Source organism: Larus michahellis, chromosome 1 (assembly GCF_964199755.1).
Source record: "Larus michahellis chromosome 1, bLarMic1.1, whole genome shotgun sequence".
Lineage (NCBI taxonomy): Eukaryota > Metazoa > Chordata > Aves > Charadriiformes > Laridae > Larus > Larus michahellis.
In genome coordinates this window covers 149,024,049-149,039,159 of record NC_133896.1, presented here as the reverse complement: position 1 = coordinate 149,039,159, position 15,111 = coordinate 149,024,049, and the positions used below count along the sequence as shown (strand labels likewise).

Sequence of the window (15,111 nt, the reverse complement as noted above, 5' to 3'; positions counted from 1 at the left end):
TTAAACAGCTGTAAGCAAGTTCTAGCTAGGGATTTTGTCCTCCCTACTTCTGCCTTCAAAGCCTTGCAAAATGGATATCCCAAAAGCACGCTTTGAGCATGTGAGCTGTTCTGTGACCAGCTATTGCAAAGAAATATTTGCTCAAACTGTTTTCCATTAGTTGTCTCTACAGCCTCTAACTCTTACGTCTTTGGAAAACAATTCCCAGATCAAGATTAATTTGTTTATAAACTTCATATGTTTATATAATTAAATTAAGGGCAATCCTTCCCAATTCTCGTGACACAATTCTTGTGACAAGTAAGCACAGTCACCGGTTGCCTGCTCTTTCCTCTTCCCACTCAGTGCTCACCACTTTGAGGCTACTTTCATGGGCAGAGTGATCTACCGTTTAGCAGCCCAGTGAGCATCCCTGCTGTTTGTCCTTGCTCCCTTTTCAGGATGGCTGCTTTTTCTAGGTGGGATGAGCCAATTCTCTGCAGTGCGCCGCCTGGCAAGAATGAAGCCCTGGCCCCATCAAAGAAATGTGTGTAGTGCTCTTACGAGATCCGTGTTATCAATGCAGCCTATGTATTGAGATAGCTTTTCTGTACAAAGCAGGAACTTTGGTCTCCTGACTCCCGGTCCTGTGCCTTAACCACAGAGGAAGCTTGAAAATGTTCCACAGGCTTCTCCTCCTGTGGTCATGCCTACACATAGGTTTCTTAACACCACTGCAAACTGCCTGGGACCAAGCAAGACCATCTTGGAAGCAAACATCAGTTGACATCCTGCAGTGTGCAGGCAGTCTTATTTGTTGAACCGACACTGAGAGGTAAACCCAGTGACTGAAGACAAAAGTGACTTCATCTGGAGCCAAGACTGTCACTTGGAGTCGTGCTTGCCTATTTTTATGAAGAGTTTATAACAAACATGCTTCTTACTCCCAGGGGCTGTGCTCCCATGACACATATATTTGTCTTCTGACAGTGCACAAAAAGGGTTAAACAGCCTACTGCCATTAAAAATAGTTGCCATTTTCACAACAAACAACTTGGATTTGTGCATAACAAGCTAGAAAGACTAATTACCTGGCCACACGATGGCATTCCCACTGACGTAGCCAACGTCTACAATGCAAAATTTGGGTCAGCTTCATCCTGGCTCCGGGACAGACCATAACTAACCTTACACTGAGCTTGATAACAACAACATTACTTTACCAGTAATCATTTGAGCAAGTTTGAATTGGTAAAATAAGCCTACACAGCATTTAGTTACCCATGCCATGGGGCCGTGGCATTTTTGATCCAACGGTAAAAGCCTCGAAGCTGGACTTCCAGCCCCCTGACCCGACAACGCCAGATTACCCTAGCAAAGGAGCCGGCTAGGATACAAACATTGTGTCTGCAAACAGGATCAAGATGAAAGGCTTCCACAAGACAGAAGTACTGAAGAAAAAAAAAAAAAATGAATTGCAAACAAATTGCAAACAATTCCAAAATGCCAGAGGCGCCTGGGAACCCCTGTGTTGCAGGGGCTCCCCCAGCACCACCCGCTTCACCTGATGGATGAGGGGTATCCCATGTCCACGGCTTCTGCGCCTCCCGGGGGAGCACCAGGAGGATCCGTCTGCTGGGGATGATGCTGGAGGCAGGGTCGCCTCCTCGCCCATCCCCACACGCAGCCATGTGCCCCCACTGCTTCCCCCCTGCCAGCCAGCATCCCGCCTCGACACATCCCAATCTCCAGCGGACAAAGAGGTGGCTCTCCCTGAGGCTGTGCTTTGCCGACAAGAAACATGCTCACAGCTCAGCAGGGCTTCCCTCCCTGCAGCCGTAAAAGAAGCGGCCGTGGCCAGCACACAGCTCCTGCCTCTGGGAGGGGAGCGGGCATTTTGGCAGGTATTTGCAGCCTCGGGCCTGCTAAAGGGGAACGATAAGGACTCATGGGCAGGGCTGGCTTAGCAGTGCTTTTTCTCCTGTCCCCCCCTTACTGGGCCGGTGCAATTGGTTGTGGAGCCACCTGATAAACCCGAGAAAGGAAATGATCCCGTTGAAAAACCACCGACAGCTTTCGGGCAGGGAATGAGGAGGGAGTTATTTCATCCATCCGGCCTACGGGCCTGCCCTGCCCTGCCCAGAGGGAGCAGCACCGCAGCCCAGCCCGGGCAGGGGCAGGCGGAGGGGAAACCCCTCCGTGTGGCTTCCACTAGCAGTTCACTGCGGACTGGGTGGTCCTTCAAAAAGCAAAATGCCCACGCGACGGCTGAACTCACCCGTTGCTCCCAGAGCTGCCTGAAGGACTGTCATTTACCGCCTCATCGCTCCACCGTTTTACTTTCTCCCCTCGGGGCCGACGGGCGTATCCAGGGGGTTCCATTAAACTGCGCCGCTGGCAAGAGAGGGTCAGCACCCACCTCCATCTGACCTCGCTGGGAGCAGTCACGCTGTCGGGCCATCGGCCAGAAGCACCGCTGCTGCGCTGGGGTGCTGTGAGGGCTAGGCTCACCTGGGGCGGAGGGGACCGCTCGTCCCACCACACCAGGCTCAGCCAGCGCTGCGGCATTCCCCCAGCGGCCACACGGCCCTGGCTGGAGCTGCAGGAGGGCGCGAGAGGACTCTCGCGGCTCAGAATGGCAGCCTGTCTCCATCCTAAAGGATCAGCAAGCCCCGACGGGGTCAGGGAGAGCTGTACATGAAGAGGAGTTGGCATCTGGTTAAGGAAGCTGTTACTGAAAAAAAAGAAGATCCTGGTGAGCCAGTGCAGGTCCACAATGGAAAAGCGGGCAGCAGAAAAGCTTCAGTGTCTTCACTTGTAGCAACTGATAAAAATTTCAAGGGTCTTGTCTACAATAAGTTTGGATGTCTCCAGGCAGCTTGGTTAGAACACGAGGGATAGGGTACCATGGAGAAGTTTGTTCTACTTACTCATTTCTGGAGAAGCTAATAGTGAATCGAGCATTGCAGAAATAACAAAGAAGCTGAGAGAACTCAAGAAACGGGGTTGGGCAGCTGCCTGACTGCAGGTAGATCAAGCATTGCCAGATCATCACCAAGAGATGGAGATCACAAGGTTTTAAAAACTCATATTGACCAAAATACATGGTCTGCCTAGATCGGGCATTCTAGCGCTTATCTATGTCTAAGGTTAGAAAGCAGGAGGGGTAGGATGGGGTGCCAGGCACCTCTGCTGTAAGGATACTATTTTTTCTCAACCTGCTTTGGATAACTGTGGACAACTGGCATTTCCTCTTTTATCCCAATATTTTACATATTGAAAGATTTACCACCGTGTTTTTATCCAGCTTATCTGCATTAGACATTCCCACTCTTTTTGACCTCTCCTTCCTCTCTGTTTTCTCACACTGCCAGAGATGCGCTTCCCTTTGTACTTTCTCCGGCGAGGATGCTTGTGTTTTAGGGAATACCCAGGAGTACTCCAGCCAAAGCTTTACTCATTATCAGGTTAAAACAGACTTTCTGCGTCTGGATGCCAATAAAACTCTACCGGAAGTATACTTGCCCCTTTTGTAACTACTCGTCATTGCTGAATTGTTTGGTCTGTTGTCCTCACATCCTTTTCTCTGCCAGCATTGCCTAATCAAGAAATCCTTACATTTTTTTGGCCCTGAGCACAGGTAAAGGATTACACACACTCTGGACTTCTTCAGGAAGCTGCAGGCCACAGCTTCATTTATATACATCATGGTACCTAGAAAAGCCAGTACCCACGTGTGAATTGCCAGTACAGCCCACTCCCAACACAGAAAATTTTGTCTACTACCCCTGCAGGTGGAGACCTTTGGAAAAAGCTCAAAGCCTGTCAGACGTTGCAGAAATCCTTTTCATGTGGGCCTAACCTCAGCTATGGTTGGGGGCTTTAAGTACTTACAGTACAGTCCATCATACGACAGGTCCGTGTTATTAAGTCACTTCATTGCAGTGACTGTTCCCTGGGTTCTACCAGCCTAAATCCCTAATCTCTCCTATTGGTGTTGGCGACTTATTCTACAGTAGATCCACATCTGCAACTGAAATGGCTTTCTTTGCTCCAAAATGAAAAATTCCAAAGGCAGCTGGGCTCTGCCCAACAGGGGAAACTCCAGTCACACCAGTGTCACAGACCGCAGCCTGGTCAGTGACTCTGCGAGGAAGCAGCGGCCCCCGGGATCACAAGAAGGAAGATACCTGATTCTCACTACAAAAAAATCCCATTTCCTTCCTGGTTTTGCCCAACCAGTTCTCCCCAGCAATTCCCTGTCCTCTGCAGGAGCACGGAAGAAGAGCAACGCACTAGGGCCAGCCCAAACCCCACCTGGCCTCCCCAGTGTTTCACACATTTGATTTCTTCCTCCTTCTATGCACAGCACTTCATATTCAATTGACTTTTGCATTGCTCAGGTCAGACAACCCATCTCCTGTCAGCTTCATTTTGGACATGGTCCCTGTTCTCTAGCTTATCTTTAGGGGTGCTTCTAAGTCAATGTGACGAAGCTGATGAAAAACTTGAGAAGCAGCAGAACAAGGAAGGACACGTGCAAGACTCTTACTCAAAAAGCTTTTCCAGTTTAGGAGGGACCTTCACACTTTGCCTGCAGTTTTACCTCCACCTCTTTTAAGAGATCTTCTTAGTTTACTTATAAAAGAAGGTTACAAAGGAAGGGAGTATCAAAAGCCATAATAAAGCAAACCTGCCTCATCTGTTAACTACTAGGTCAAAGCATTAGAATGGTTTGATAATTTGTGGTTGACAAGTCACATGTTCATGCCACAAATGTCAAGCATATCAGAACAAACGTTAGGAAAATTATCAGACGGAAACTACAGAAAGAACTTGCTCAAAACAGATCAGCATCTAAAGTTAAAGAGCATCTTTTCTTCAAAAGAGTGGTGAAATACTTTACACAGAAGAATTAATTCAAAAGTCTGTCTTCCAGGAAAACTAATCACAGCTTCATCTACTTGGTCATTCTTTAATTTTTCTCCTTTTGGACCTTTGAAATGTCACCACTGGTTTGGGAAGAAGCATTAACCGCCATGTCTTGGCCACAGGTCAAACTTTTTGTAAAGAGCGAGAAGGCAGAGCAGGCTCCTATGGCTGCAATCATCCTAATTTCGTGCATTTTGTTTTTACGCTTTCTTGCATTTGCTTTTCCTATGAGTTGCCACCGAACAGGATAACAAAGCTCAACCGACCACCAAGACGGAACCAACCGCACTGGCACTTTTGGCCCACACACGCTGATGAAGTTGTCACAGTGAAATAAGAAAGTGTACTCCTGTCTTGGACTTTTATTTTCTAGAAGTGCTGTACGCCATCCCTGTTAAGGCTTGCCACCAGGAGTGATTATACGCAATTGCCCAATGAGAATTTAATTTCTTTTCACTTAACGCTGACCCATTTGCAAAAGAGATCTTTAGACCACAATAGAGGATTTTGTATTATATCATGTGCGTGACTCCAGATCCTCCAAACAAGCTTCTCAAAATGTTTCTGCAGAAACCTTGTCCAAGCTGTGATGGCAGCGCACCACACCCAGACTCGCTGGCCAGAGCTGATCCAGGATGACCACAGTCAGGAAACAGCCGAGACAATTCCACTCTGTGTTTCTGTGGGATCTTTGCACAGTGTTACTCGCTGGCCATCAGATGACTAAACGCAAAGCTGAAGAACGGTGCCTTGCAGATACGCCATCAACATTCACATTTGGGACAAACAGGCCAATCAGCAGAATCATGTTCCAAGTATCAGGAGCATCGGTTCACAAACAGTTTGTGTGTCACATCCACACTTGTGCTGCTCCACTGCGGTTTTCACTGTGGATGTGACTCCACAATTGAGTAACTTTTCCACCCACCTCACACCCTTGAACCCCAGTTGAGTAAAAGAACCACGTTGGCATGTTAACACCATAATTTTTAGCTATAAGATTCAGGGGATTAACTGCGATAGGCAACATCTACAGGAAACTACGCATCTGTACATTTTCTTTAACCTAAAAAAATATTTTATCAATGAGATCTTTGGAAGCCACTGCCTCCCTTTTTTCTAGAACAGCACTGCATCGTTTAGTTTTTAACATAGTCTGATGATAAAGACACTTGCAGGGGAGGCACGTACCTCTATACGTTGGCCTGACGACGTCTTTGACTAACACAACGTTAAGGAACAAATACCATGATTATAAATGGTACAGGTCCCCTAAACTCCCCAGTGGGGCTCAACGCCCTTCTCTCCTTATTCACAGGTTATTTACCAGCCATTAGGTGGTTTTAGAGGTATCAGGAATTTACCCAGGCATCAAAGAGTAATTTCGAACATGGGAAGGGATTTTTCTCTCAGTCTTATGCAATTTCATAATGGTAAAGCTTTATAATAAATCAAACCATCATCTTTGGTTTTACAGGGAAGTGAAATGAAGAAGTGAAAGGGAGCACCAGCAACACAGTCCTCATTTGCAAGGTTGAGTACTTTTCCTTCTCAGACTAGGAATTTGCATCTAAAAGCCAATTAAGAGCAAATCCCATTTTTTGACTACTTGAAACAATGGTTTTCCAAGAACTGGCTACTCAGAAATGCTGTAGATCAGGCCACAGGCAACGAGCATTTTGCACTGTAAAAGGGTATCTGAGATTCTTCTGTTGGGATGGGAAAGCAAAGGAGGCTTAAAAACCTTCTTTTACGCAGTTCACTAATTAACAACGTAAACTGCTTCCTGACACAAAGGATACTTCCTTTTTTGCTTTTCTTGGAAGAAAAACTCTCTACATTCTTTTTTCTTTCCTAAGCAAGTAATAAAACCTCTCCATGTTACAGTCGTTCTAGGCTCCTGAAACGGGGTTTGAAATGGTCTCAGTCCTTGGGCTTGTGGCATTTGGGCATGACTCATCCATCACATCTCCTGAAAAGCCAACTTCAGAATCTCTTTGATCAAGCTGGATGCCTACGGGGGCTCTGGTGTTACCATGGCAAGGGACACCAGACGACCACATGAGCACTTTTGTACTAGATTCTCCCCCTCTTTAACTCAGGAGAAATTCAATTCAGCAGCAAAGATAAAAGAGGTTGCCTAAGGTTTTTGGGTTTTGCATCTTTTTTAAGACTCAAAAAAGACACAAGTGTTTTTCATCAGCAGAGAAAAATCGGGAGGACAGCGCACAGGCCTGACTTCTGGAATCTCCAGCAAGACAGAGGATCGGGACAGGAGCATTTACTGCAAGAGATCTTCAGCGCTAAACAGAGGCCTGTAAGGCTAAAGAATTTCAAAACTCTGATATCTTAACAACAAATAGAGAGTCTCACCACTATGTTGAAATACCAAGTATGCCTCAGGGAAACTTGTTTCATGACGACAGTTAATATTTAAATTTACAAAAGCTGGAATAGAAGTTAAATGCACATACTAAAAAAAAAAAAGAATCAACTCTTAATTGTAAAATGTTAAATATTCACATATAGCTAACCTAATAATTAGTGAAGAAACAGTATGACATCACTTTCTGCTGGATTTTAAAGTAAAATATTAGTGCTTTGGCGCAACTAAATCTTATCTTCCTACTTGGAAAAACCACTGCATACACCAGGTAGTAAACACGTAATACCTGCCCAAACATCATTTGACTTGGATGAGTTATTCAAACAGGCTACTCTGGATGCACAATGTCTCGTGATCAAGCCTTGTAAAACACTATAATTTTCTCAGAGGCAACATGTTACACAAGCATCGTCACACTCTTCTACTCACATTCAGGTACTTGGAAGACATCTGTCACTTACACTTCCTCAAAAGCAATTTTTTTCCCCGGGTGTCCGAGAACAAATCTACCATTACTGATAACAGCAGCATTAGGAACGACTGCATAAGCAAAGCAAACCTAATCACTACCATTAATGACCTGTGCAGTCTTGCTCTGAGTTTACTAACTGCTCATGCTCTGTCTAGAGCAATGCACCTACTACATTGGTGGAGCCGCACCAGCAACGTCTGGTCAACAGCTGTAAACTGCAGAAACATTTCTTAGTACGGCTGTTGCAACGTTCATCCCATGTAACAGCTGCATTACCATTAAAAACAACGACATACTACTACCTTCTGTGGCAGAACTTTTATTTGGAGGGAAATTATAACTTTTGCATTTACATGGCACAAAGTATATACAGTACACTTTCCATGATAGGAATTATGATGCTGTTCACAGAAAGGTATCAAATTTGAGATAAATAATGCGTAAGCTAAAATATACAAACCAGGGGTGAAGGTGAAACTATTGGCCGTTTTTATTATCTATAGAAGAATTTCAAGGAATAATGTTAATTCCATGTTCAAAAATTTTTAACAAACTTCTAGTAAAGTTAATTGAAATATTTATAATACTATTCAGTTGCTGCACAGTATTTCCAATATACAATCAAGAAGATGCACAGAACACAACACTTAATATGAAAAAAAACCTATTGCACCCACAATTTAAAGGTTTCACTGCCTTTTGGATGCTGCACTACCATATTTATATAAACATTTACAACACTTCAGTAAACACAAAGGTTCTAAATGTAGTGCAGCATTATGGGGGGCCACTTTCAGCCTTAAAATAAATGTTAAATGCCCATATACTGTGCCATTTATTCTAAGCTGATGGTTTAAGCTGTAACCCTTAACTCCTACTGTGAGTAGCAAACACACTTTCCCCATGTTCAGAAGATTACCATCCCTCTGACTACACACTCTACATTGTGAGACCTAAACTGTCCTTGGCTTCATTGTCATTCTGGCATTTTGCCTCAGTGCTTGTGACAACTATCCCTCATATTATTTTTTTTTAATGTCCCGTTAAGTAGTCCTGTGTAGAATCTGAAGCAAAAGAATCTGCATCTTCATTATCAGAATCATCACTACTGTCATCAGCGGCTGGCTCTCCTGTCAGCGCTATCCGGGCATAATCATCAGTGTCTATAGACTTGCAGAAGTGAATGGCATACTTCAGTTTTTCCTCTAGTACTTGCTTACAGGAATACCTGGGCAGCTTCAGGAGAAAGAAGCAAGTGTATGACTCCGGAAGGAAGTGGTCTGGAGGATTGTATTTGTCCAATACCTGTTGAAAACAAAAAGCGTAATATTTTTGATTCACCGTCCAAACCACAAATAAATATCAAAATTATACTTGAGGGTTTTTTTTAACAGCATGTTAGATTTGCGATTGTGATGCTGAAGTTTCTTAAAAGAACAATGAAAAGACCAAATCCATTTTCCCTACAGTAAGTAAATAAGTAAAAACAGAAATATATGAGCTGCTTTGATTATGAATATGTAGTTGGGAACAATCTAAAAAAGATTATATTACTTCAGCAAATACCAAAATATGAATTAAAGACTGGGGATTTTTTAAATTTAGCTGAAATGATTACTGAGCTGAATGAAATGCTAAATAAATGCCAGCAAAAACATTGATGACTGACAGTGGAAATCTATCAAAATCCAGAAAGCAAATGGCTGGGAAATGAAACGAATATCCACTTGCCCAAGTCAAGAGAGAAAAACATGACAGGTCTCTGCTGCACTGGCAAATCTACAATGTAATGTTAATGGTTAATGAAATCAGCCTGTTCTCTTGTTATGTCATGCTACTACTTGTCCACTACCAGCTTTTTAAAATAAAACCCCTACACCCCATCCCACACACCTTACCTGAATAACAAAGTCCCTCCCTCTGAAGTCTGCAATAGTCCTGGGCAGCCTTGTTCTGCCCCACACAAAACGCAGGAAGAGAGATCGCTCTGTATTGGAGAAGGACTCCATCACTTCCCAGAACCACTGTATCAAAGAAGCAGTTGGTTCAATGCCTTTATAAGTTGCTACAGATTTCAGGAGGTGAAGTGGAATATCCGGGCTTCCACATACCTGAAAAATAAAGTATAGTGATAGGCTACAAAAGTCTGATTAAATCAATTACAGGCGCTTTGTTCCCTCCATTCCTTTAAAATATTTAATCAGCTTTTACACTGATAAAAGGAACATTAAAATATTCATAGTGCTGTGCATCGACTCCTACCACAATAACACTAAATATACACCTACCCATCAGGGGACAATAATGAACCTTCTTTCATATTCCTGAATCACAAAGAATTAAACATTTTACTTCAGACAAATATCTGCAATTCACTTCCTAGGTCCCTGTTTTGTAGGGTTTTTTGGTTTTGTTTGTTTGTTTGTTTCTTCCAGAAATAATTCATTACATCACTGCTCAGCTATATCAGAACAGCCTTATTAATACAAAGAAGGCAATAAAACATTTTCTAGTCTTTCCTTGGACAAAATGTTTGCAATCACAGAGTGATCACTGTAGATAGTATTTAAGACGGGTTTTGGATTAGTAAAACATAAGTGAAGAATCTCACTCTAAGTTAGTCTGACAGAGGTAGCAAAGCAGAAATAGATACCATAGTTTCCAGTTCATATCCTGTAAAGAGCGAAAGTAGAGGAACGGGAACAACACGAGCCATCCCCTCACGAACTGCTGCAACTTGTTCGTCGAATTCATGAAGTCTGCAGAGACATATTTTCAGAGTTTCTGTGAATGCCATTGCTAGCAATTATTTCTAGTAATTATCATAATATCAAGGAAACTTTAACCTTTCCCCTCAAGTCTCCAGCTACGTGCCAAGGAATGTTAATAAATATTTATCACATAAGATACTTGACTTAGACCAGTTTCTACACCAATTCATATTGCACAGCAAGCTCAGTATGGAGAGGTACATCCCAGTGTTTAGGATATTTTATTTCCAGTATCATTCGTGTGCTGTGTTGTGGTAAGAACAAACCAATATCCCATTTGGAAGCAACAAAATTCTTGAGAAAAGAACGGCTGTGCTTTGAAACTCTGCCCTCAAACATTCCTAATACTAAACAGACGTTATGGTAAAAGAAAAATGGGTCTGAACTAATACATGATGTTTGAGGACAGGAGTTGTTGTATTTCACGATAGACATAGATAAGTCTAACACTTTCATGCTTCTGCTGCCACCCATGATTTGTGTTTTGCTTCCCCCCCTCCCCCCCGTCAAATAATTTCTGAGATGTTTTACAGAGCTCTGCAGAGCAGAGATCTGCATCATTGACAAGTCCCATCCTCAGGCTCATCATCACCAAAACAAAGAAAGATGTCAGGACAACCCTGGTCTTACGCATCCACTTTTTCACAGGGATTCTAATCAGGTGCTAGTTTTTCTCTCAAGGGCTTCATATAATTAAAAAAATTGATACCTAATCTAAAGATTTAAATGTTTCTCCCGGAGGACTTTTAACTGTAAATGCTTTAGAATTGCTCATGTCCTTTGATGATAGACAGAACTGGCAGGAGAACAAAATCACTTCTTCAAAGGAATGTAAGATTTTATATTAACATATCATTTATCCATTCCAAATGAAATTCCCCTCTACTGTTAAAAACAGGCTTAAGTATTAATTCATAACCATTAATAGAGGAGGAAAAAAAACAACAACAAAGACTGTAATTCAAGTAGTTGTTGGCAGACACTATAACTACAAACTAATAAGTAAGTATATAGCGACGATACAGTCTTGCTCAAGCACTCTCTGAAACAGTTAACTGTCATGGCGAGAATACAACTATAAATAAGTTTCTCATCCAAATTATCTAAATTTCCATAATTCAATAGGCACTAAGCCCACTGCTTCACATAACAAGATGCCAACAGTTGCTTCTTAGATGTTTTACATTTTTTACATATTTTTAAAAGAAAAATCTTATTCATGTCAATAATTTGAATGACTTGTCCAACAAACCTGTAGTTTATTGCCAGCCTCACGTATTCAGCTCTATTATCCAGTGTAATATGGGTGTACTTGGAACTCAACTGAATATCTTGACCACTTGCATTAGGCACAGTGAATGGGAGACTCATAGCTTCAAACTCTTCTGAAGTAGCTTCATTGTCTCGAATGTACATAAGCCCAGGAATAAAATCTTTATCAACCTTTAGAAAATAACAAGCCTGAGTTAAAGTCAAGTTTACTAGCACTGTAACAGTGTCTCTTGCATACCAAAAGCAGTGCCTCATGTGTCATCTACCAAAAGCATTGTCAAATGTCTGACCATAACCCATCTATCTGAATTTCAAAGCCACAGAATGCCTTAGTATTTCACACAAAATGTCATTATGCTGGGATGTGGGAGGGCACATGTGTTCTAGATTTCAATTCTTTTGGGGAGCATTTCTCAATAAACTGTATTATATAAGAAAATCAATTTAAAGCTTAAAAACATAATCACGTCTACGAAGTCCAATGCTGGTTTTGCTACAAAAGGAATCCCCTTACTGACAGGTAAATGACTCAATGCTTACTTACTGTAAAGTAAGTACATTTCTACATGACATTATTTGAGAAGAAACTCTTCTTTGTGAGGAAGACCTAACTCTTACTCCACATTTACTGAGCTCAGTAAACAGAAATGGAAAAGTTTGTGATATTCAGTATATGGGTACAAACTATTTTCAGTGGTAGTTTGAACTAATTTTATTTTACTTCAAAAACAGTGCAGGCGCATGTACCCCATCAGTTACTGCATCGTGGCACAACAGACAGTAACAGCTGCAGGAAAGTCTACTCGAAAGTAGGAGTTCAACCACAAATATTTTTCTAGTCAAATCCATGAGAAGATTTGAGAATGCTCTAGAAATCGAACAGCTTATTTAACTACTTTTGAACAATTTAGATTTGCCATTTTAGCATTGAGTACAAGTCATCCTTATATACAGGCTCAAAATGTAACAGGCCAGTCAAAATACAAGTATATAGAAACCAGGGAAGCCAACTGCTGAAGAAAAATTTATGCTAGAATCTGCTTGTCTTCTGTAAGTTATATCCTACTCAGAAACTCCCTACTTACCTCACTGAGATCGGCAATGGTTAGGTTCATTCCTGCAAGCTGTTTCCACACTGGCTCAGCCAGGTTAAGGCTCAGAGGGCTGCCAGTCCGGATAGCAATGCCTAAAAGTACACCTGTAAGTTTAAAAATAATATTTTAATTTTTTTTGTTAGATTCCCAATACTCTGGTCATGTAATGCAAGCAGCATGTCACAATGTTGCTAAGAAATTACCAAGAAAACGAAACATGTTCATATGCAAGAGTGACTTGGCAGCAGGATTTAACAGGAAACAATCTCTGTTTGCTCCAGATTCATCTCTTCCATTTGGTGTCACAATTAACAGAGGGGTCAGCCCATTCTGAAGCTCCTCGCACATTTCTGCTATTGATTCACTATAACCTCCACCGCAATCATCCACAGATTCACCTTGGAGAAGAAAAAAGGCTCAAAATTAAATGTTCTTTCAAAAATAAATGAACTGTTGAAATAAACTGTATTTCCTTCTATGGGGATCATTGACTAAACAAGAGTTTACCAAAAGCTACGCTGTTGCATCTGTTCATATGAAAACCCTTTATGTTTTGCTCTATATTTGGAAATTTCCAGTACATTGTAAATTGTATTATTTAGAAGATCATACAACATATCACAGTGTCAAAAATACTATTTTGCCAGAGTGTAATTAACATTTTTGTGTTTTGCACTGATCAAAATAAAACAGAATAAAGGTAGGAAAAGAAAGTCAAAGCAATGCAATTCCTAAGTGACATTTTAAAGTAGATATATTTTATATATCTTACATACAGCAGATACTTTATATATCTTACATACAAGCTCTTCAATCTAAAATATTTTTCATGAAAAAGCTCAAAGTGGTATGTGAATTGTAAAAACAACCCTCCCAGTAAAACCAGCTAGCCAGGATTATTTACGAATTCAGACAGCTGAAAAACAGGTTTAGGTTTTGCAGAACGTTTGTTGTAAGCAAAAGAGCTGCCCCCAGAATTTGAGGACAATTACAGACGCATTTCCACTAACTGTGAGGGGTTTTTAATAAAATAACTTTACAAGGCTTTTTTACTTCCTAACATTTTAAGCACCTTCCTCTGCCTACACACCTACATTGTTTTCCTATCTCCCTTCCTTCCTTCAGGTCCTCCAAAAAAGTGAATCTGAAGAAAACAGTAGTGTTAAGTGCAAAATAGGTGGGGGGTAGGGGGGTGGAGAATCCTCTTACCAACAAACTTGACTTTCCAAACACGATGAGGAAGCAGAAGGCTATCAGGGCTAAAGGAACTCATCTTAGCACACATCTGTCCAAACACTGACTTTGTACCGTCAGGCCCAGCCAGTCCTCCTTTACTCCTAGAACGTTTTACCTATTGAGTAAGCACATTATAAAAATCACTGTAAGGATATATTTCCGCTGGCAACTCTGTGCAGATCAGATCATAAGATTAACATTTGTAAAATACTAATGTGTTCAGTGCGATATTTGCAGAGGTCCACAGTGTATGTTGTATATGTGACATATACAGAGGGGGAACAAAATTTCAAATTACAGCACTACATTATTTTTCAGTACTATCTAATATCCATCCCTAGATATCACAGACTCCTATTACATATCCCGATCCTCTCCAGGAGGATGAAAGCACCTAAAATCTCAGGCTATTAGGAGCGCAGAACTATTGCGGAATCACCTGATAGTTGAGGTCAGAAAGGATGTCTGGAGGTCAACTGGGCCCACTCCCCTGCTCAAGCAGGGCCACCTAAAGCCAGCTGCTCAGGACCATGTCCAAATGGCTTTCAAATATCTCCAAGGATAGAGACTCCACAACACCTCCGGGCAACCTGTGCCACTGCTCAGTTACACCCATAGGGAAAAAGTGTTTCCTGATGTTTCAGTTTGTGCCCACTGCCTCTGGTCCTGACACTGCGCACCACTGAGCAGAGCCTGGGTCCCTCTTCTTTGCACCCTCCCTTCAGGTATGCAAAAATATGCATTAATGAGATGATGAGATGCCCCGAGCCTTCTCCAGGCTAAACAGTCCCAGCTCTTTCAACCTTTCCTCATAGAAGAGATGCTCTAGTCCCTTAATCATCTTCATGGTCCTTCACTGGACTCTCTCCAGTATGTCCACATCTTGCTTGTACTGAAGAGCGCAGAACTGGACCCAGTATTCCAGATGTGGCCTCACCAGTGCTGAGTAGAGGGGAAGCATCACCTCCC

The 15,111-nt window shown here is 42.1% G+C and overlaps 1 protein-coding gene across 6 annotated transcripts in view; it reads right to left on the bottom strand.

Moving 5' to 3' along the window:
• Window positions 1-8,072: 8,072 nt before the first annotated feature.
• HERC2 (HECT and RLD domain containing E3 ubiquitin protein ligase 2) overlaps window positions 8,073-15,111 on the bottom strand; it is a 116,110-nt gene continuing 109,071 nt past the window's right edge. For all 6 annotated transcript variants that reach the window (XM_074608134.1, XM_074608182.1, XM_074608173.1 and 3 more), the window contains 7 exons: window positions 14,116-14,257; window positions 13,110-13,304; window positions 12,898-13,010; window positions 11,793-11,983; window positions 10,423-10,528; window positions 9,668-9,880; window positions 8,073-9,074 (listed from right to left, as the gene is read on the bottom strand). In XM_074608134.1, the coding sequence (XP_074464235.1) occupies window positions 8,802-9,074; window positions 9,668-9,880; window positions 10,423-10,528; window positions 11,793-11,983; window positions 12,898-13,010; window positions 13,110-13,304; window positions 14,116-14,257 (1,233 nt within the window). In that variant the 3' untranslated portion in view covers window positions 8,073-8,801. The remainder of the gene's footprint in view (window positions 9,075-9,667; window positions 9,881-10,422; window positions 10,529-11,792; window positions 11,984-12,897; window positions 13,011-13,109; window positions 13,305-14,115; window positions 14,258-15,111) is intronic.